Below are 21,796 nucleotides of genomic sequence, written 5' to 3'. Positions count from 1 at the left end.
GCTTTGGAACAGATATCCAGTCCTTAACCAAGTAAATGAAATGACCTTTCACGGACCCTTTTTGGTCAAAATTTGGGACACATGTTAAATATAATATGCACAGACATATGCTCTGGAACAGATATCCAGTCCTTAACCAAGTAAATGAAATGACCTTACATGGACCCTTTTCGGTCAAAATTTGGGACACATGTTAAATATAATATGCACAGACATATGCTCTGGAACAGATATCCAGTCCTTAACCAAGTAAATGAAATGACCTTACATGGACCCTTTTCGGTCATAATTTGGGACACATGTTAAATATAATATGCACAGACATATGCTCTGGAACAGATATCCAGTCCTTAACCAAGTAAATGAAATTACCTTACATGGACCCTTTTCGGTCATAATTTGGGACACATGTTAAATATAATATGCACAGACATATGCTCTGGAACAGATATCCAGTCCTTAACCAAGTAAATGAAATGACCTTACATGGACCCTTTTCGGTCATAATTTGGGACACATGTTAAATATAATATGCACAGACATATGCTCTGGAACAGATATCCAGTCCTTAACCAAGTAAATGAAATGACCTTACATGGACCCTTTTCGGGCATAATTTGGGACACATGTTAAATATAATATGCACAGACATATGTTCTGGAACAGATATCCAGTCCTTAACCAAGCAAATTAAATGACCTTACATGGACCCTTTTCAGTCATAATTTGAGACACATGCTAAGTATAATATGCACAGACATATGCTCTGGAACAGATATCTCGTCCTTAAACAAGTAAATGAAATTACCTTACACAGACCCTTTTCGGTCATAATTTGGGACACATGTTAAATATAATATGCACAGACATATGCTCTGGTACAGATATCCAGTCCTTAACCAAGCAAATGAAATGACCTTACATGGACCCTTTTCAGTCATAATTTGTGACACATGTTAAATATAATATGCACAAACATATGCTCGGGAATAGATATCCATTCCTTAACCAAGTAAATGAAATGCACATGGACCCTTTTCGGTCATAATTTGGGACACATGTTAAATATAAAGTACAGTTTTGTACCTACCATAAATGTAGATGTTCGAGGATCCCATTGCTGCAGTCCTAACTATTGGGTATAGTCCGCATCCAGTCGGCCCGAATACCAGAGTATAAGGCTGACGTCGGTCAGGGCGCATTAGACTGACGTCAGTACATCAGGGTACTAATGCGCATGACCGACGTCATATCCTCAGTCTTTTCTTGCCCCAGATGTCAGAAGACCCTAAAAAGACAAGGCCCAACATACCTGCACCAAAAATATGTACAATATATGCAAGAATATATACAAAAAATATATAAGCATGTAAACTCACCTACACAACCACCCCTAAAGACAGAGGGGAAGGAGGGAGTGGACTGCAGCAATGGGATCCTCGAACATCTACATTTATGGTAGGTACAAAACTGTACTATGTTCTTCGTTCCCCATTGCTGCAGTCCTAACTATTGGGTAGAATCCCAAAGCAGAGGTAAGGGAGGCTGGCAAATCATAAAGAAGCAGGAGCTGACAACATGCCTTGCAAAACAGCTGTGGCAAAACCAGCCCTAGACTTAGAGTAGATAGGAAGGTGATAATGCTTAGAGAAAGTATGCACTGAACTCCAAGTAGCTGCTTCCAAAATATCCTTAGTTGCCACCCCCCTTAGAAATGCTGTTGAAGTGGCAGTAGCCCTAGTGGAATGAGGCCGAATCCCAGCTGGAATCTGCTTGCCATGATGGGAATAACAAAACGCAATGCAAAAGCCAATCCACCTAGAAATAGTTTGTTTTGACACAGGCTTGCCCTGTGAACACAAAGCAAAAGAAACAAACAACTGCTGAGACTGCCTAAAATCCTTAGTCCTGCTTAAATAATAACGCAATTGCCTGTGTACATCTAAAGTGTGCAAAATCTTTTCCCCTTTATTTTGGGGGTCTGCATAAAAAGTAGGCAAATGAATAGTTTGGTTTAAAGCCACACTAGAAACCACCTTAGGCATAAAGGAAGGATTAGTACGTAATGATACCCTATCCTTATGGAAAATCAAAAAGGGCTCTACTGCCATAAGGGCCTGCAACTCAGACACCCTTCTTGCAGAAGTAATAGCCAACAGAAAAGCAGTCTTCCATGACAAGTATTTCAATTCAGCAGTAGCACGCAGGCTCAAAAGGTTGTAAAAGTTTTTCCAACACAAAATTGAGATCCCAAGCAGGAGTAGGAGCTCTACGGGGTCTTATATTCTTTGCCCTCTAAGAAACTGCTTGAACAAAGGATGCGAAAACAATGGTGGGTCACAATCATAGTGAGCTGAAATTGCTGCAGCATGAATCTTAATGGAAGAGAAGGACAAACCTTTGTCCAATAACTCAGTAAGGTATTGAAGAGCCACACTCAAATTAGGCTCAGAAACCTGCAAATTCTTTGCTGTACTCCAAAATAAAAACCTCTTCCATTTTCCTGCGTACACTTTCCTTGTACTAGGTCTTCTAGCTTCCATAATCACATTTAAAACTTGTTGAGGAAGTTGAGACCTGCTGTGTTTCAACACAGAAGATGCCAGGCTGTTAGATGAAGAGAGTGAAGCTTGACATTGAGCAGATGACCATCCTTCTGAGATAACAGATGAGGAATCAGAGGTAAAGGCCATGGAGGCTTCCTTACCAGACTCCGTAGTAGTGGGTACCAGTGTTGCCGAGGCCAATCTGGAGCTATCAAAATCATCCTTGGCCTGTCTTGTCTGACCTTTAATAGTACCTTTGGAAGAAGAGGTAGAGGTGGAAAGGCATACACATGAAGGTTTTTCCAACTGAAAGACAGAGCATCCACTTTCCAAGCTGTGTGATGAAAAGTACAGTTTTGTACCTACCATAAATGTAGATGTTCGAGGATTCCATTGCTGCAGTCCTTACTATTGGGTATAGTCCGCATCCAGTCGGCCCGAATACCAGAGTATAAGGCTGACGTCGGTCAGGGCGCATTAGACTGACGTCAGTACGTCAGGGTACTAATGCGCATGACCGGCGTCATATCCTCAGTCTTTTCTTGCCCCAGATGTCAGAAGACCCTAAAAAGACAAGGCCCAAAATACCTGCACCAAAACATGAACAATATATACAAAAATATAAGCATGTAAACTCACCTACACAACCACCCCTAAACACAGAGGGAAGGAGGGAAATTGGACTGCAGCAATGGAATCCTCGAACATCTACATTTATGGTAGGTACAAAACTGTACTATGTTCTTCGTTTTCCATTGCTGCAGTCCTTACTATTGGGTAGAATCCCAAAGCAGAGGTAAGGGAGGCTGGCAAATCATAAAGAAGCAGGAGCTGACAACATGCCTTGCAAAACAGCTGTGGCAAAACCAGCCCTAGACTTAGAGTAGATAGGAAGGTGATAATGCTTAGAGAAAGTATGCACTGAACTCCAAGTAGCTGCTTCCAAAATATCCTGAGTTGCCACCCCGTAGAAATGCTGTTGAAGTGGCAGTAGCCCTAGTGGAATGAGGCCTAATCCCAGCTGGAATCTCCTTGCCATGATGGGAATAACAAAATGCAATGCAAAAGCCAATCCACCTAGAAATAGTTTGTTTTGACACAGGCTTGCCCTGAACTCAAAGCAAAAGAAACAAACAACTGCTGAGACTGCCTAAAATCCTTAGTCCTGCTTAAGTAATAACGCAATTGCCTGTGTACATCTAAAGTATGCAAAATCTTTTCCCCTTTATTTTGGGGGTCTGCATAAAAGTAGGCAAATGAATAGTTTGGTTCAAAGCCACACTAGAAACCACCTTAGGCATAAAGGAAGGATTAGTGCGTAATGATACCCTATCCTTATGGAAAATCAAAAGGGCTCGACTGCCATAAGCCCCTGCAACTCAGACACCCTTCTCGCAGACGTAATAGCCAACAAAAAACCAGTCTTCCCTGCCAAATATTTCAATTCACCAGGAGACGCAGGCTTATAAGGTTGTAGAGTAAGTTTTTCCTACAAAAAATTGAGATCCCAAGCAGGAGTAGGAGCTTTACGGGGGTCTGATATTCTTTGCCCCTCTAAGAAACTGCTTGAACAAAGGATGCGAAAACAATGGTGGGTCACAATCATAGTGAGCTGAGATTGCTGCAGCATGAATCTTAATGGAAGAGAAGGACAGACCCTTGTCCAGTAACTCAGTAAGATATTGAAGAGCCACACTCAAATTAGGCTCAGAAATCTCCAAATTCTTTGCTTTACTCCAAAATAAAAATCTCTTCCATTTTACTGCGTACACTTTCCTTGTACTAGGTCTTCTAGCTTCCATAATCACATTTAAAACTTGTTGAGGAAGTTGAGACCTGCTGTGTTTCAACACAGAATATGCCAGGCTGTCAGATGAAGAGAGTGAAGCTTGACATTGAGCAGATGACCGTCCTTCTGGGATAACAGATGTGGAATCAAAGGTAAAGGCCATGGAGGCTTCTTTACCAGATTCCGTAGTAGTGGGTACCAGTGTTGCCGAGGCCAATCTGGAGCTATCAAAATCATCCTTGGCCTGTCCTGTCTGACCTTTAACAGTACCTTTGGAAGAAGAGGCAGAGGTGGAAAGGCATACACATGAAGGTTTGTCCAACTGAAAGACAGAGCATCCACTTTCCAAGCTGTGTGATGAAACTCCTTGGTGCAAAACTGTGGCAGCTGGTGGTTTAGTGGAGAAGCGAACAGATCTATGTCTGGAGTTCCCCATGACACTGTCAATTTCTGAAATACATGAAGATCCAGTTTCCACTCGTGGGGATCCATGATTTTTCTGCTTAACACATCTGCTAAGGAGTTCTGTGCTCCTGGCAGAAACCTTGCCTGAAGAGTTAGGTGCAAGCGTAGCGCAGTCTCCCATAAAATCAGTGCTTGCCTGCATAGAGGATAAGAATGTGTTCCCCCTTGTTTGTTGATGTACCACATGACAGTTGTGTTGTCTGTTAGAATCAACACCTGCCCTGGAAGAAGTAACTCCTTGAAAGCCAGTAATGCGAACTGGACTGCTAACATCTCCTTCATGTTGATATGTAGATGCTGTAGTCTGGCAGGCCACTTGTCTTGTATCCACTTTCCATTTAGATGAGCTCCCCAAGCAAAATCCGAGGCATCTGTCGTTAAAATCTGACTCGCCTCTGGCGGGTCACAGAGAGTCCCTTGTTTAGGTGACATTCCTGAGCCCACCACAAAAATTCTCTTTGAAGGCAAGGTATTATTTGAATGACAGTGTCTAAATCCTGGCAGTGCTGTGTCCATACATTTTGAGATACCATTGTAACTTCCTCATATGCAGTTTGGCATTGGGAAGCACCAGAATACAAGATGCCATGAACCCTAATGCTTGAAGGACTGTCTTTGCAGTCAGCACGGACTGATGAGATAGTTGATGGAAGTAAAGTGATAGACTCTTTTGTTTGTCCGGGGTTAAAAGGCCATCTGGGCTGCTGTATTCAGTCTCACACCCAGAAAGCACATGTCTTGAGAGGGTACTAGACTGGACTTTATTTCGTTCACAGAATACCCTAGGCATCTTAGCACTGCTATAACATATTCCAGATGCTGTAGAAGGTCTTCCTTTTCTTGAGCCAGAATCAGGCAGTCGTCTAAATAAGGATAGATTTGAATTCCTTGTAGCCTGAAGTAAGCTATCACTGGAGCCAGAACCTTTGTGAATACTCTGGGCAGTAGATAAGCCAAAGGGAAATGCAGAGAACTGATAATGAGAATCTCCAGCTCGAAACCGCAGATACTTCCTGCAACTTAGCCTGATAGGCACATGAAGGTAAGCTTCCTTGAGATCTAAAGTTACCATCCAGTGATCTTTGCCCAGCAGGGTAAAAGCTGTTGTAACGTCAACATCTTGAACTTGGGAATGTCCAGATAAGTGTTGAGGAGAGATAAATCCAAAATCGGTCTCCACGTGTTCCCCTTCTTTGGTACTAGGAACATGCGAGAATAAAATCCTAGGCCCCTTTCTGATACAGGGACTGGCTGAATGGGCCCCATGTGGAGTAACTGAGAAACTTGCTTGTGAGCCTCTCTTCTTTGTGGAGGAGGAACGTCTGGCATGCCTTTGAAAGGGGCATTGTATGGAAATAAAATCTGTAACCGTGGTGAATGATGTCCAACACCCATCTGTCTTGAGTAATTAAATCCCAATTTTCTTTGAAAAGAGACAGTCGTCCTCCCAAAGGAGCTGCCAGGCGAGAATCTACTGGCAGCTGAAAAGGCAGGTCATTGGGTCTGTTTACGAAAGGACTGACCCCTGCCCTCACCAGAAGTCTGAGCAGGTGAACTCCTGTTCTAGGCCTAAAAGAACCTTGAGCCCTGCCCCTACCACGTCTAGACCTACCCCTAGACTGGGAATCATAAGCAGGATATGTCCACCTTAGCAGGCCAATTTCTACTAAACTGTGGCTGTACCTGCAAAAATCTTTAACAGTTTGCATAGACTTAGCTTTATCCTCCATTTTCTTTAAAACTGCTTCCACAGGTGAACCAAACAACACATCAGACTGTAAAGGAGCATCCAAAATCCTTGTCTTAACATGCTCAGCCAAATTTTGATCCTCAACCAGGCATGCCTGCGAAGAACAGAACTAGTGGCAGCCACCCTCGAGGAGGCCTGCACAGCATCAAAACCACATTGCAAAGAATGCTTGCCCACTTGTTCAGACACATAAACTAAATCCAGCAATTCTTTACAATCAATACCTTCCGCCAAAGCATCCACCTTAGATTTCAATTGTGAAAGGAGATAATTTTGATATTTCAGCATGTGAAACTGACAATTCAACGCTCTCATGGCTAGAGTGGAAGAAGTATACACTTTCTTACCCCACCTATCCAGCCTTGCCTCTTTGTCAGTGGGAACAGGATTTTTAACCACATTTAACACAGGAGGTATAGCTAAGGGCCTATGCTGGGGTAAAAACAAGAATTCCCTAAGCCTCTTCCTGGAATCAGAGTAATCCTGGCCTTCCCATTTAAAGTGCTCCCTCATGGAATGCAGAGTCTCTGAAAATGAAAAATCCTCAGGAGGAGAAGCCGAAGGAGTGGCATCATCCACATCAGAATCAGAATAATGAGGATACTCCTGCAAATCTTCCGCAGAAGACTCAGAAGCCCCGAACCCTGTTCAAAACTGTCAAACTCTGGTTCCACCCTAGGCCTCTTATCAGGAGGGCCCATAGAACCTCTAATCATAGTAATCAAACCTTCTGCCATTTTAAGCATATGTTTCTTAGGTACAGAACCCGAAATGCTAGGAGAAGCCCCTACTGAAGCTGAACTTGGCCTACCTCTAAAAGAAGTTTTGGCAACAGAAGGAGAGGCTCTAACTACTTTGGGAAGAGTAGTTACCTGAGAAGCCCCCTCAGCCTGGCCTGCCTCCTGAGAGGGTACATCCTGTAACAGTAAAGTTTCTGCCTGAGACTCCATAGAAACTCCTGGCAAAACCTCAGGCTCCACTGAGCCTCCTAAAGAACCGACGTCCGGGACTGCCGGATCATCAACCCTAGGCTTCGCTGTTTTGTCCTTGCGCTTCTTGGAAGCGGCGCCGGAGCATCCGACGGCATTTTATAATTGCAACGTTTCCCAAACACTAATCTGGCACAGTCTAACCTCCTCTTAATAGTGCGTTTGTTAAACCTAGCACAAGAGCGGCAACCAACAACGTCGTGCTCAGGCCCTAAACAAGGTATACACAATGTATGGTAATCCCTATGAGGTATTTGTTTCCCACAAGAAATACAGTTATTCACTTTTCTGACATCCGGTTAAATACTGAGGCAAGAAAAACCAAAATGTTCCCAACGGGTACTTAGCCAACTCTGATTCGGTCTGAAACTCCGGTTTGAAATATTTCAGAACGCCAACCTGCACTCGCAAAACTGCTTCTGCATCGGACCACGCGGCAAAAAGACTGAGGATATGGCGCCGGTCATGCGCATTAGTACCCTGGCGTACTGGCGTCAGTCTAATGCGCCTGACCGACGCCAGCCTTATACTCTGGTATTCGGGCCGACTGGATGCGGACTATACCCAATAGTAAGGACTGCAGCAATGGAAAGCGAAGAACATCCCTTTGTGCAATACTGTGGCAGCTGGTGGTTTAGTGGAGAAGCGAACAGATCTATGTCTGGAGTTCCCCATGACACTGTCAATTTTGAAATACATGAAGATCCAGTTTCCACTCGTGGGGATCCATGATTTGTCTGCTTAACACATCTGCTAAGGAGTTCTGTGCTCGGCAGAAACCTTGCCTGAAGAGTTAGTTGCAAGCTTAGCGCAGTCTCCCATAAAATCATTGCTTGCCTGCATAGAGGATAAGAATGTGTTCCCCTTTCTTGTTGATGTACCACATGACAGTTGTGTTGTCTGTTAGAATCAACACCTGCCCTGGAAGAAGTAACTCCTTGAAAGCCATTAATGCAAACTGGACTGCTAACATCTCCTTCATGTTAATATGTAGATGCTGTAGTCTGGCAGGCCACTTGTCTTGTATCCACTTTCCATTTAGATGAGCTCCCCAAGCAATGTCCGAGGCATCTGTCGTTAAAATCTGACTCGCCTCTGGCCGGGTCACAGAGAGTCCCTTGTTTAGGTGACATTCCTGAGCCCACCACAAAATTCTTTTTGAAGGCAAGGTATTATTTGAATGACAGTGTCCAAATCCTGGCAGTGCTGTGTCCATACATTTTGAGATACCATTGTAGCTTCCTCATATGCAGTTTGGCATTGGGAAGCACCAGAATACAAGATGCCATGAACCCTAATGCTTGAAGGACTGTCCTTGCAGTCAGCACGGACTGATGAGATAGTTGATGGAAGTAAAGTGATAGACTCTTTTGTTTGTCCGGGGTTAAAAGGCCATCTGGGCTGCTGTATTCAGTCTCACACCCAGAAAGCACATGTCTTGAGAGGGTACTAGACTGGACTTTATTTCGTTCACAGAATACCCTAGGCATCTTAGCACTGCTATGACATGTTCCAGATGCTGTAGAAGGTCTTCCTTTTCTTGAGCTAGAATCAGGCAGTCGTCCAAGTAAGGATAGATTTGAATTCCTTGAAGCCTGAAGTAAGCTATCACTGGAGCCAGAACCTTTGTGAATACTCTGGGCAGTAGATAAGCCAAAGGGCAATGCAGAGAACTGATAATGAGAATTTCCAGCTCGAAACGCAGATACTTCCTGCAACTTAGCCTTATAGGCACATGAAGGTAAGCTTCCTTGAGATCTAAAGTTACCATCCAGTGATCTTTGCCCAGCAGAGGTAAAAGCTGTTGTAACGTCAACATCTTGAACTTGGGAATGTCCAGAAAAGTGTTGAGGAGAGATAAATCCAAAATTGGTCTCCACGTGTTCCCCTTCTTTGGTACTAGGAACAGGCGAGAATAAAATCCTAGGCCCCTTTCTGATACAGGGACTGGCTGAATGGCCCCTATCTGGAGTAACTGAGAAACTTGCTTGTGAGCCTCTTTTCTTTGTGGAGGAGGAACGTCTGGCATGCCTTTGAAAGGGGCATTGTATGGAAATAAAATCTGTAACCGTGGTGAATGATATCCAACACCCATTTGTCTTGAGTAATTAAATCCCAATTTTCTTTGAAAAGAGACAGTCTTCCTCCCAAAGGAGCTGCCAGACGGGAATCTACTGGCAGCTGAAAAGACGGGTCATTGGGTCTGTTTACGAAAGGACTGACCCTGCCCTCACCAGAAGTCTGAGCAGGTGAACTCCTGTTCTAGGCCTAAAAGAACCTTGAGCCCTGCCCTACCACGTCTAGACCTACCCTAGACTGGGAATCATAAGCAGGATATGTCCACCCCTTAGCAGGCCAATTTCTACTAAACTTGGTGGCTGCACCTGCAAAAATCTTTAACAGTTTGCATAGACTTAGCTTTGTCCTCCATTTTCTTTAAAACTGCTTCCACAGGCGATCCAAACAACACATCAGACTGTAAAGGAGCATCCAAAATCCTTGTCTTAACATGCTCAGCTAAATTCTGATCCTTCAACCAGGCATGCCTGCGAAGAACAGAACTAGTAGCAGCCACCCTCGAGGAGGCCTGTACAGCATCAAAACCACATTGCAAAGAATGCTTACCCACTTGTTCAGACACATGAACCAAATCCAGCAACTCTTTACACTCAATACCTTCCGCCAAAGCATCCACCTTAGATTTCAATTGTGAAAGGAGATAATTCTGATATTTTAGCATGTGAAACTGACAATTCAATGCTCTCATGGCTAGAGTGGAAGAAGTATACACTTTCTTTCCCCACCTATCCAAAGCCCTTGCCTCTTTATCAGTGGGAACAGGATTTTTAACCACAGAAGCTTTAACACCTTTAGGCCCTTGAGAAATAGTTTCTGGGTCCGCCCTAGGACTCTTAAACAAATACTTATGAGCTTGGGCACCCTATAATACCTATCAGGCTTAACAGGAGCAGGAGGCAAAGAGTCAGGGTTCAGGAAGCCTCTGCAAAACATCTTCCACCACATTCAACACAGGAGGAATAGCTAAGGGCCTATGCTGGGGTAAAAACAAGAATTCCCGAAGCCTTTTCCTGGAATCAGAGTAATCCTGGCCTTCCCATTTAAAGTGCTCCCTCATGGAATGCAGAGTCTCTGAAAATGAGAAATCCTCAGGAGGAGAAGCTGTAGGAGTGGAATCATCCACATCAGAATCAGAAAAAGTAGGATACTCCTGCAAGTCTTCCGCAGAAGACTCCGAAGCCTCTGAACACTGTGCAAAACTATCAAACTCCGGTTCCACCCTAGGCCTCTTATCAGGCGGGGGCATAGAACCTCTAATCATAGAAATCAAATCTTCTGCCATTTTAAGCATATGTTTCTTAGGTACAGAACCCGAAATGCTAGGAGAAGCCCCCACTGAAGCTGAACTAGGCCTACCTCTCAAAGAAGTTTTGGCAACAGAAGGAGAGGCTCTAACTACCTTGGGAAGAGAGGGAAGAACAGTCACCTGAGAAGCCCCCTCAGCCTGGCCTACCTCCTGAGTAGGCACATCCTGTAACAGTAAAGTTTCTGCCTGGGACTCCATGGAAACTCCTGGCAAAACCTCTGGCTCCACTGAGCCTTCTAAAGAACCGACGTCCGGGACTGCCGGTTCAGCAACCCTAGGCTTCGCTGTTTTGTCCCTGCGCTTCTTGGAAGCGGCGTCGGAGCATCCGACGGCATTTTATAATTGCAACGCTTCCCAAACACTAACCTGGCACAGTCTAACCTCCTCTTAATAGTGCGTTTGTTAAACCTAGCACAAGAGCGGCAACCAACAACGTCGTGCTCAGGCCCTAAACAAGGTATACACAAGGTATGGTAATCCCTATGAGGTATCTGTTTCCCACAAGAAATACAGTTATTCACTTTTTCTGACATCCGGTAAAATACTGAGGCAAGAAAAACCAAAATGTTCCCCAACGGGGTACTTAGCCAACTCTGTTTCGGTCTGAAACTCCGGTTTCGGAAATATTTCAGAACGCCAACCTGCACTCGCAAAACTGCTTCTGCATCGGACCATGCGGCAAAAAAGACTGAGGATATGACGCCGGTCATGCGCATTAGTACCCTGACGTACTGACGTCAGTCTAATGCGCCCTGACCGACGTCAGCCTTATACTCTGGTATTCGGGCCGACTGGATGCGGACTATACCCAATAGTTAGGACTGCAGCAATGGGGAACGAAGAACATCATGCACAGACATATGGTCTGGAACAAATATCCAGTCAGCATGTTTTATGAAGATGGAGGAAAGCCAACAGAGACACGGGAAGCACATGTAGGCACCAAAGAAGCCCTAAATGAACCACTGACTGTGAAGCAATGAGTCAGTAAATGTGACCACTAAACTACCATGCCACCGATCGCACCAAGAGAAGATTCAAATAGCAAAGGGGGGACTGGAGACTGTGACAGCAAGTAAACCTTTAATCCCAGTGCACAGGATGCTTGTGTGGGTCATGGGTCCCACAAACCTGGGTAGTGAGCAAACAATAGGGCAGATCCTTTTCATTACACCCAATTAAGAAGTCTTTCTGACATTAAATATAATCTACACTATGTCAATACCACACATTCATGAATTCTGTACCAGGAACAGTTATACGTACCTGCCACCTATTGTGCAAAAAAGAGAAAAAATAGTCTTTTCTTACATTTCACATAAGCCAGCTAGTTCTGCCATATTCACACAACATCATCTTGTTTTTGTAGTGTCTTTTGAAAGAAATTACCTCCACTGGAGTCTAACCCTGGATGTATTCAGCGGTTTCCATCATGTTTCCACCTCTCATCTCTCTTCAAGACCATGTAGAGCAAATTTAGATAACTTTTTATTTTAGTCAATGCATTTACATTTTGTTTAGTTGGATGTCTGTTGGGACCAATTCTGTTTATAATGTTGATATGGAAATTAAAAAGTTCACAGAAAAACAATTCAAAAAGGGAAATCTAATGCAATTCGATATATTCTTAGGTAAGATCTAATTATACCAGTGCAGAAACAGACTACACACACAAAAATCAAGTACATATTCCACCAACATGCAAACAGATGTACATAACTTGCCAAAGCATCGATACCACTGAGCAGACTAAGGGACTGAAAAGATCTATAGAGACAAAAACAGTGGTGGTACATTATCAGCTAGTGAAACTCACTGAAGTGAGAATAATCTGTTAGATCAGGCTGAAGAGGGCGTGATGTACGAAAGAGAAAACAATGTAGGAGAGGTAAAGGCAGAAAAACGGAGAAGCAGGTATTCATCAGGAAAAGTATCTAGGAAACAAGAAAGGAACCACAGGAGGAGTGAAGGATACACATCACAGCACAGGGACACAAGAGAAGCAAAAGGGGAGTTAAAAAGGAGGGGAGGTAAAATAAGAAATGTAGGCAGAATAAAGAAGGTAATCTGCATGATATTTGCAAGACTCAATAACTTGGTCTGTTTAAAGCTGTAAATATTTTTAAGAGAAAATATATTTAGAATTTGCAAGGAGATTGGCGAGATCAACAAGAGAGCCTACATTAAGTTTAAAGCTGTACCTCCAATGTCCTGCATGCCAGTTATGTGACAGTCTGTTAAACTGCTAGCTTTATTCATTGATGTTAAGCATTTTGTCAGTCCACATCAAATGTCTAACATTGGCTATGGCTTCGGGTTCAGACCCAAAACCTCCCGTTACCCTCCTCTGAACTGTTTCCTTACTTCCTTTACACCCCTTGCTATAAAGTCATAACTCGTTCTATATACAGTGTTACTTTGTTTCTTACAGCCCACTGACTTCTGTTTTAAGCAGACTTCTGTTACCTAGGCTACTGTCTGAATCCAGTAAGAAACTTAAGAACTTCTTAACCTTTGACTAGGACATTGTCAAATGTCCTGCACCTTGCTATCTCTGCGGAGGTCTCACTTTATTTAACATTTGTTTTCTGGGAAAGTCTGACTTGGAATGAACCAGTTTTCAATAGAGGCCCAGGGAGAAATGCCCCAGATGCATGTCTTTGTAATGTGGGAGGAAACCAGAGCACCCAGAGGAAACCCATACAAATGCAGGGAGGACATGCAGACTCTGCACAGAAGGCACCCCAGCCGAGAATCGAACCAGAGAACCTGTTGCTGTGAGGCGACAATGAAAACCGCTGTACCACTGCGCCATCTACAGATAACCATTCACTGTTCCTACTGGTTCACCCACTCTGCTGAAGGAATCTACTGCAGTGTTCTGGCACAATCTCTGACCTCTGAATCTATGCTACCTGATCTTGCCCTCTGCTGCAGTGGCCTGCAATTATGCAAACAGTTATGCAATCATTCTCCATTTTCTTCTCCTTAGCCTGGAGCTAACTATTCAGGCTTGCATCAGTCTTGCTTCTGCGATGGGATCCTACAGCTAATCTGCGGCACAGTTCATAAAGCTTCTTATATCCATACGATTTACTGACTATCACTTCTGTTTGAAATGAACAGCATCTTCCCTTACTGCTCTGTAAATTACGTTTATTTAGTACTTGGGTCTTTCACAGCCAACCTCTCCTACATCTAACCTCTACATTTCTTATACTTCCTAATACATCTGTAAAAAGCTGTAACCCTTTTCTGACTGGGCTATCTATGTGTCAGTTTTGCTGTTTTTCTGTTCTGTTTCCTTTCTAATTTAACCAGTAAGGGTTTCTATCTTACCACTTGGTTGACTTGTTATAGTTTTTAGAAAGCTTTTATTTTGCAAACTTTTCTGCCAAACCTTCTGAGAAGTTTATTCTGCATATGGCTTATAACACAGTCTCCTGCTTCTGTGCCATTAAACTTGTCTTCTATGTACAGCTGCTACAGAATTCCATAAATGCTGCGTAGGGTTTCTGAAGTCAACCTTTCTATCAACCTGTTAGCATTACTATCACATACTGATGACAGGATACTGTATAACAGCTTCATACAGATACTGAAACCAGAGCATTTAAACATGAAATATTACCTTCTAATGTCTTAAGGGTGCGCTGGTCCAGATATAGGTTACTTAGGATGATGTCCAAGACAGGACAATACTCGGCTACAAAGCTAGGATAGATGGAGACGGACAGGCCGGGATTGCGATCCAGGCTCTCACAGAGACAGATTAGGCACTGTAGAAAAATAAAGTCAATTAACAACCAGATCAAAACACTCAGATTTCACCACAAAAAAATCAAAAACAACAATCTTTCTGTTTCCACAGATGCCTATTAAATGTGTGAGAGGAGCAACTTGCAATCTTTATTACAGTGTTAATATAAGTGTAAACAGTGGAATACATACTACATTCTGATAGTGTGGCATCGAAGTAGTTACCCCTACAGTGATGTTAGAATTGATACACACAAACATTCACACACATGCACGTGTGTGTGTGTGTGTGTGTGTGTGTGTGTGTGTGTGTGTGTGTGTGTGTGTGTGTGTGTGTATAAGGCTGTGGATGCAGGTGTTTGCTCTCCTCCATATAAAAACACTGCAAACACATAGGTAGGTAGTAAGCTATCTGCCTGAAGGCATTTATAAGCCTAGCCAGAATGTGTTGGCTTTCGCGGCCCCCTTAGATTAGTTCCCTGTGCCTCTGTCCAGCAGAGCCACTGAAGTGATTCCCCAGGGTAAACTTTGTTTCCAATCCACGCGTCAAGGTTTCTCTTGAAGAGTGTTAGCAAGGAGCTCTGCCTAATGTAGATTGGAATCTTGTTCCAAAGCATGGGAAGTCTCTGGGACAGGAATCTATCCCTCCAGCATGTCCTATTTATTGTTGTGGTGAGGTTTAGATTCCTAGAGCATGTGGCTCGAGGGGATACGGTTTTCTTTAGGTGGAGTATGTCCATAAATTCTGGGTTGGACATGGCATTGTATTTCAGGCAGAGATTACCTCTGAGTAGGTGGTATGCAACAGAGTACAGCCGGAGTTTCTTCAGTTGAGCTGCATAGGGCATCTGTTTGAGGCCAGTGATCCTCTTGGTGAGGTACTTCTGTGGTCTTTCCAGCTGTTGCAGGTGTCTTGTAAGGTACATCCCAAATGGAGCACTGTACTTTATGATGGGTCTGATGAGTGATGAGTAGAGGGGCACAATGACCTCTTTTGATCTGGATGTAAACCCTTTTGTGATTAGGTGTGCCAAACAGAAGGATTTTCTAACCACTTTGGCGATGCGATTATCAAAGGAGGGATTACTATCTATTTGGGTCCCCAGATCCCTTATTAGATTTTCCGTATTTAGGGGCTGCCACCTACATGGTAGTTTGTGGGTACTTTGTTTTTTTCCAAAGGGGATGACTATGCACTTTTTAGCATTTAGCTTGAGGCCATGATTTTGACACCAGGTATCCATCTCAGTGAGACCTTTTAGAGGATGCCTGTGTCAGCCGGAGAGTCAATTATAGCCCCTAGTTTGCAGTCGTCTGTGAACTTGGTCAGCCATAGTCCTCCTGTGCTTGTCTGTACCTCTGAGAAGTATATGCCGAACAGGAGGGGTCCTAGGACTGAGCCCTGGGGAATGCCACTTGTAACCGGTTTAGAGTCAGACCTAGCTCCCACAACTCTCACCATGTGGGTTCTGTCCGTGAGCCAACTGGCAACCCATCTTGTGACATAGGGGTTTATGTTCAGGCTGGTGAGCTTGTCTATAATACCAGAATGGGGAATGGTATCAAAGGTCTTTGCGAGGTCTAGGTATGCTGTGTGTACCACCTTTCCCTCGTCTATAGGCTTGGTAACGGTCTCAAAAAAGTCCACCAGGTTTAGGAGGCATGATCTGCCCTTAAAGACGAACTGGGTAGGGTCCAGTGTTTGGAGGTTCCCAATGTCTCTGTTAATGAGTTCCATGATGATGTACTCCATATCCTTGCAGACCAAGCTAGTCAGGCATATAGGCGATAGTTCCCAGGGTCTGTTGTGGCTCCACCTTTGTGGAGCGGAATAACCATTGCTATGCGCCACTCTATGGGTACGTAGCCTGTGGAGAGGCTGAGTTTGAACAGTGTGTTTAGGTGAAGGGTTAGTTAGTCTCTGAGCTCATGCAGGACGCAGCCTGGGACACCATCCGGTTCCATTGATGCTGTGCTTTTGGCTTTGGAGAGGGCTGTTTTAACCTGAGTGTCTGTGACTTCAGGGGCTCTACATTCTTCTGGTATGGTTATGGGCCCTTTTGGGGATGATAGGGGGGTGAAGTTTGCACTGAACCTGTCTGCCAGGATGTTGGCAGTATCAGTTGGTTCAGTGTATTTTGTGCCATTTTGCATCAACTCCGAGCAGATCTGAGCATTGGCACTTAGATTCTTGGCATAGCTAAAGCATGCCTTGTGGTTATCTTTGGAGTCCTTGGCAATTTTTCTTTCGAAGCTCGCCTTGGACAATTTTATGAGGGATCGTACTTTCTTGCTGATACTGATCAGGGATGTCTTCCCTTCTTGGGATTTTACTCTTCTCTGTACTAGTTTCCTCCTTCTATTGTATAGCTTTGTTTATGGCAGGGATCCACCAGACTGGTTTCCTTTTCTTGGAGGACTGAGTCTTGGTTTTGCTTGGGACAGCATGATCCATGCATTCTTGTAGGTGCCCGTAGAATGCATTAGTAAAGGATTTTGCAGCTTGGACAGCGTTATCCTTTAGCATGGGGGCTTTGAAACTTTCCACCTTGGTCTTAAGTAACGTGAAGTTTGCTTTTGAAAAGTTTTTCACTGTGGTTTCCTTGTCCGGTGGTGGGGATGGAATGTGGATATCCAAAGTGAATTTGTTTATGGTCAGATCTAACCAGTGAGGGGTTGGCCTCCAGTGTGGAACACTGGTTGCCCATGTTGGTGATGACCAGGTCCAATATGTTGTCACCTCTGGTGGGAGTGTTGACCAGTTGATCCAGGGCGTTTGAGTTTATAAATTCTAGGAAATGTTGGGCAAGGGAGTTAGTACTTGAGTAGTTCTTCCAGTTAATGTTTGGGTAGTTGAAATCACCCAATATTAGGGTGTTTGGTAGGACCTTTATGTTTCCCAGTGTTTCCAGAAATGAAGAATGGGGGTCCCCGAGACATGGTGGGTGATCTGTAGCAAGCTACAATTTGAATTGCAGTTTTGCCCGTTGTTAGTTGCACGTGGATGATCTCTGAAGCATTCTGCTGTGCCACTAACCTGGAGGTGTGGGTATCCTTGATGAATATGGATACTCCCTCCGCCTTTTGTATTTCGGTTCAGGTTCTGTGGCCGAAATGTATGGTATGAGTTGTGGCCTGGTAGTGCTGGGGTGCTCTCTGCAGCCTTAAACCAGGTTTCTGTTACTGCACATATATTGATTTTCTCCATACTGAGGAGTGCCTCAAGTGGGAGCATTTTGAGGTTTAGACTTCTGGCATTGAGTAGCATAACCCTCAGATTTTTGTTACTTGTGCTATTTATGGCAGTGGGTTTGTCTTTTTGTTTGGTTGTGGCAAGAGCCTTGGCCATTATTCAGGTGACCGGTGCAAGCCATCTCTAGTGAAGCAGCGTGGCTTGTTGAGCATGTCATCCCAGGTGGACAGACACTGGATCCCCTTTGAATGACACCAGAAACTTATCCAGTTGTTGAAATTGATAATTTTTTCTTTATACCGTTGTATCATTCTTGGTGAGGGCAGGATGCTACTCAGGGTCAGGGTCATACCGGCCTGGGCTATGTGATCAGAGAGCTCTTCCATGTCTCTTTTCATGTAGTCCAGGGAGATATGGCTCTGGTCATTCACACCAGCATGGACAATGACAGTCGTATTTGTACTTGTTCTGGAGTGACCTGAGTGCTTGTGTCATGTGGCAGATCCTGGCACCCGACAGGCAGCTAACAGTAACCTTCTCCTTATTCAGCCTAGTGAGTGGGACGTCAGTGTGCCTGACTACAGAGTCACCTATTACTAGTATGTTGGATATGTCATTTTGCCTTAAGGGCTGTGATTGTGTGGCACACTGGTTTTGTGAAGTATGTGTTTCATGGTTTGTGTTGGGGGGGGTGGAGGTTGCTTGGATGTCTGCTTTGGAGGTATCTCTTGCTTTTGCAGATTTTATTTAGAGCCTCTGAGTATGTTTTCATGTATTTATGTCTGTTTTTTACCAGTGCTGGTTTAATGGGTCTATGTGAGACTGGTGGTGTGATGCCAGTATTTCCCTTCTTCTCGTGAATGTCTGATCCAGTCTTGGGTTGAGAGAGCTTAGCCTCCAGTTTGGCTGTATAATTGCATCTCTCACATGTATTAGTGTTTGGTGGTAGGAGGAGAGGGTTGTCTGTGTACATGAAGCAGTTGTAACATTGCCTCAAAATGCCCAGGTTCACCAGTTGAACTAGAGAGTACACCTGAAACTGCCCTTTGGACATGCTTGGATAGGTACAGTGAACTGTTTTACTGAATAGCTGGTAAGGTCAAATAGAGAGCCTTGTCATTCTGTACAGTATAGGGGGGGTCTAGTGCTAGGGTTTATAAGTGCTTGCTATGAGTTTTGAGCAAGTGCCAGGCTGAGAAATAAATGGCTTGAGTGCTTAAGTTGAAAATTTGTCTAGTTCCAAGGGGAAAAAATTGAAGAGGAGACTCTGTGGAGTGGGAAATAGTTATACCCTAGGTAACCGGCACTGCCCGGCGAGCAAAACTGGGCAAATGCGTTTTTTATAGCAGGGAAATGAAAGAGATAGAAACTAGCCCAAAATGGCCAATAAACTACAAATTTCTGGGCTGAAACCACTCCTCTAGGGACAGACAGGCTGCTCAAAGCTCCCCTCTCTCACAGGTGAACAGAGAAACTTCCTTCTATCCAAGTAAGATATGGGCAAACTGGACTATACTAGCTTAGAAAGGTGGGAAACAAGTATATATACACACACATATATATATATATATATATATATATATATATATATATATATATATACACACACACATATATATATATATATATATATATATATATATATACACACATATACACACACATATATATATATATATATATATATATATATATATATATATATATATATATATATTTTTTTGCATTGCAGTGGACATAAAAGTAAGATTCAGAATTCACTTTTTTACTGAACTTGTGCCTTAATTTTCGGAGTACCAGGTTTCAGGGCACCCCTTCCAGGTGAAAGATCAACTAATGCCTCATAGAAACTGTGCTGTACTCCTCTACTGCTGAATTGGCTACAGATAACACGCTCTGAATCCCATCTAAGGGAGAGCAGTGCCGCATTTTGTTGCTACACTGGCTGCTGCTAAATAAAACAAATCTTGGTAGTCGAATGTTCCACAGCCCTTCACAACAATGTAGCTAAATGCACGTCTAGGGGTGTAAACTGTTTAGGTAAAAAAAGTCAACAATAAAGCAAAATATCAGTCAGCCTCTCCTAGGACCCCACATCTTACAGGCATCTGATATTTATTTTTTTCTAGGTGCTTCACCACCAAGCACTTTCTGGCATCAATCAAGCTTCAGCAGATCAGACTCCTGTCCATTTGTTCCTTAGTGGTGACAAATCACCAGACTCACTTGGCTGAAAGTGAGAGCACTTTTTTATAAGTTCCTAATCTCACCCTTGGGCAGGGAGACTGCACTACCCACGTCAAACTGGGGACTCACAATGGCCTACCCCGTGAGTGCACACTGAGTACCCCGTGAGTGCTTGCTAATGTGGTTAGCACAAGACAATGGCTTGGAGAATTAGAAATCCACTGCCAAAGAATGTCCACTGCAATGCTATCCCCTCATCTGAAGGACTGCAGCTGTGCACATCTTGCTCCTCACTGCACCCCCCCCCAGGATGGCCAAGTCCAGCCTACCCTGTCAGTGCCCTCAAGCACCAGATCTGTTGCACAAACTTAGGTCAACTGGCCCATAGTCAGGGTTTTATTTCTGCTGATCGGAGTGCAATAATTGGTAATCGCATCACTAAAAGCATAAAACAATCATATCCCAAATAGGGCAAGAAGACTATAATGTGAGGTTTCAAAAGTCAAATTCAAAACCAGCAGTGGGAGAGTGTGAGGGTTTCTACATTTATGTCAGTCTCCCTACTGGCGATGTACAGTTACAGTCATCACTTGTCACGTGTGCACCAGCAGAGGGAGTGTGAGGGTTTCTACATTTATGTCAGTCTCGAGTGTGAGGGTTTCTACATTTATGTCAGTCTCCCTACTGGCAATGTACAGTTACAGTCGTCACTTGTCACTTGTGCACCAGAATACCTCAGAACACACCTCTCAACTTCATTGCTCAAGAATCAGGGACAAGGTCAAAACTAATGTGTGGACAAAGGCCCAAAACCGAGGAAAATTTTAAAGTAAAACTCTAATTCACTCAAAAGAAGTTGACAGAATTACAGATTCTGGATTTTCTGGACAATATGAAGACTGAAACTCTGATGACTGTCAGTGACTGTGTGTTGTCCTCCATGATTTACCAGAAAATCAAGTATTATATGAGGGACAGGGTGAAAATGTGATTCAAAATTAGTAACATTCTACAAAGCCAGGGACAGTTGAGAGGTATGTAACCAGATCAGAAAATAAAAAAATTCTAGTGGACAGGACAAAAATATGAGGCAAAACCAAAGACATTCTACAAAGTCAGGGACAGTTGAAAGGTTAAATCCAGATCAGAAAATAAACATTTTCCAATGGCCAGGACAAAAATATGAGGCAAAACCAGAGGCATTCTACAAAGTCAGGGACAGATGAGAGGTTAAATCCAGATCAGAAAATAAACATTTTCCAATGGCAAAGACAAAATTATGAGGCAAAACCAGGGACATTCTGCAAAGTCAGGGACAGTTGAGAGGTATGCATGCACCCAGATCAGAAAATAAGCATTCTTCCAATGGATAGGACAAATATGTGAGGAAAAACCAGGGACATTCTGCAAAGCCAGGGACAGCTGAGAGGTTTGCTTTGGACAGGCTGAAGCAGATTTACAATAACTAGGTAGTCTAGCGTGGTGCACAGCAAGGACATTATTCCACTTGGTAAAGCCCCTACAAAAGCCTAGCTCACTCCTTCACTGGCCATTTAACTTGTACCATTTGGCAAATGGAAGAAAGATCAGGTCACAACTAAATGTAAATCCTAATCAGAAATGTTTCTAAAATAAGAAGCAGAGATGGCAGCAACTGTAGCAGAAAGTACTCCAATGGCACCTGCCACCATTTTGTTCCACTTATCACAAAAGAAGGTAATATAATGTGCAAG

The 21,796-nt window shown here is 43.6% G+C and overlaps 1 protein-coding gene across 1 annotated transcript in view; it reads right to left on the bottom strand.

The window, feature by feature from the left end:
- STK36 (serine/threonine kinase 36) overlaps positions 1-21,796 on the bottom strand; it is a 786,440-nt gene that overhangs the window by 374,287 nt on the left and 390,357 nt on the right. Inside the window, exon 15 of the mRNA XM_044086614.1 lies at positions 14,556-14,703. Within this exon, the coding sequence (XP_043942549.1) occupies positions 14,556-14,703 (148 nt within the window). The remainder of the gene's footprint in view (positions 1-14,555; positions 14,704-21,796) is intronic.

The sequence above is a fragment of the Protopterus annectens genome, chromosome 10.part0 (assembly GCF_019279795.1).
Source record: "Protopterus annectens isolate FY-2018-M chromosome 10.part0, PAN1.0, whole genome shotgun sequence".
NCBI classification, from domain to species: domain Eukaryota; kingdom Metazoa; phylum Chordata; order Ceratodontiformes; family Protopteridae; genus Protopterus; species Protopterus annectens.
The sequence above is the reverse complement of the archived record's forward strand: the minus strand, read 5'-3'. Positions and strand labels throughout refer to the sequence as shown.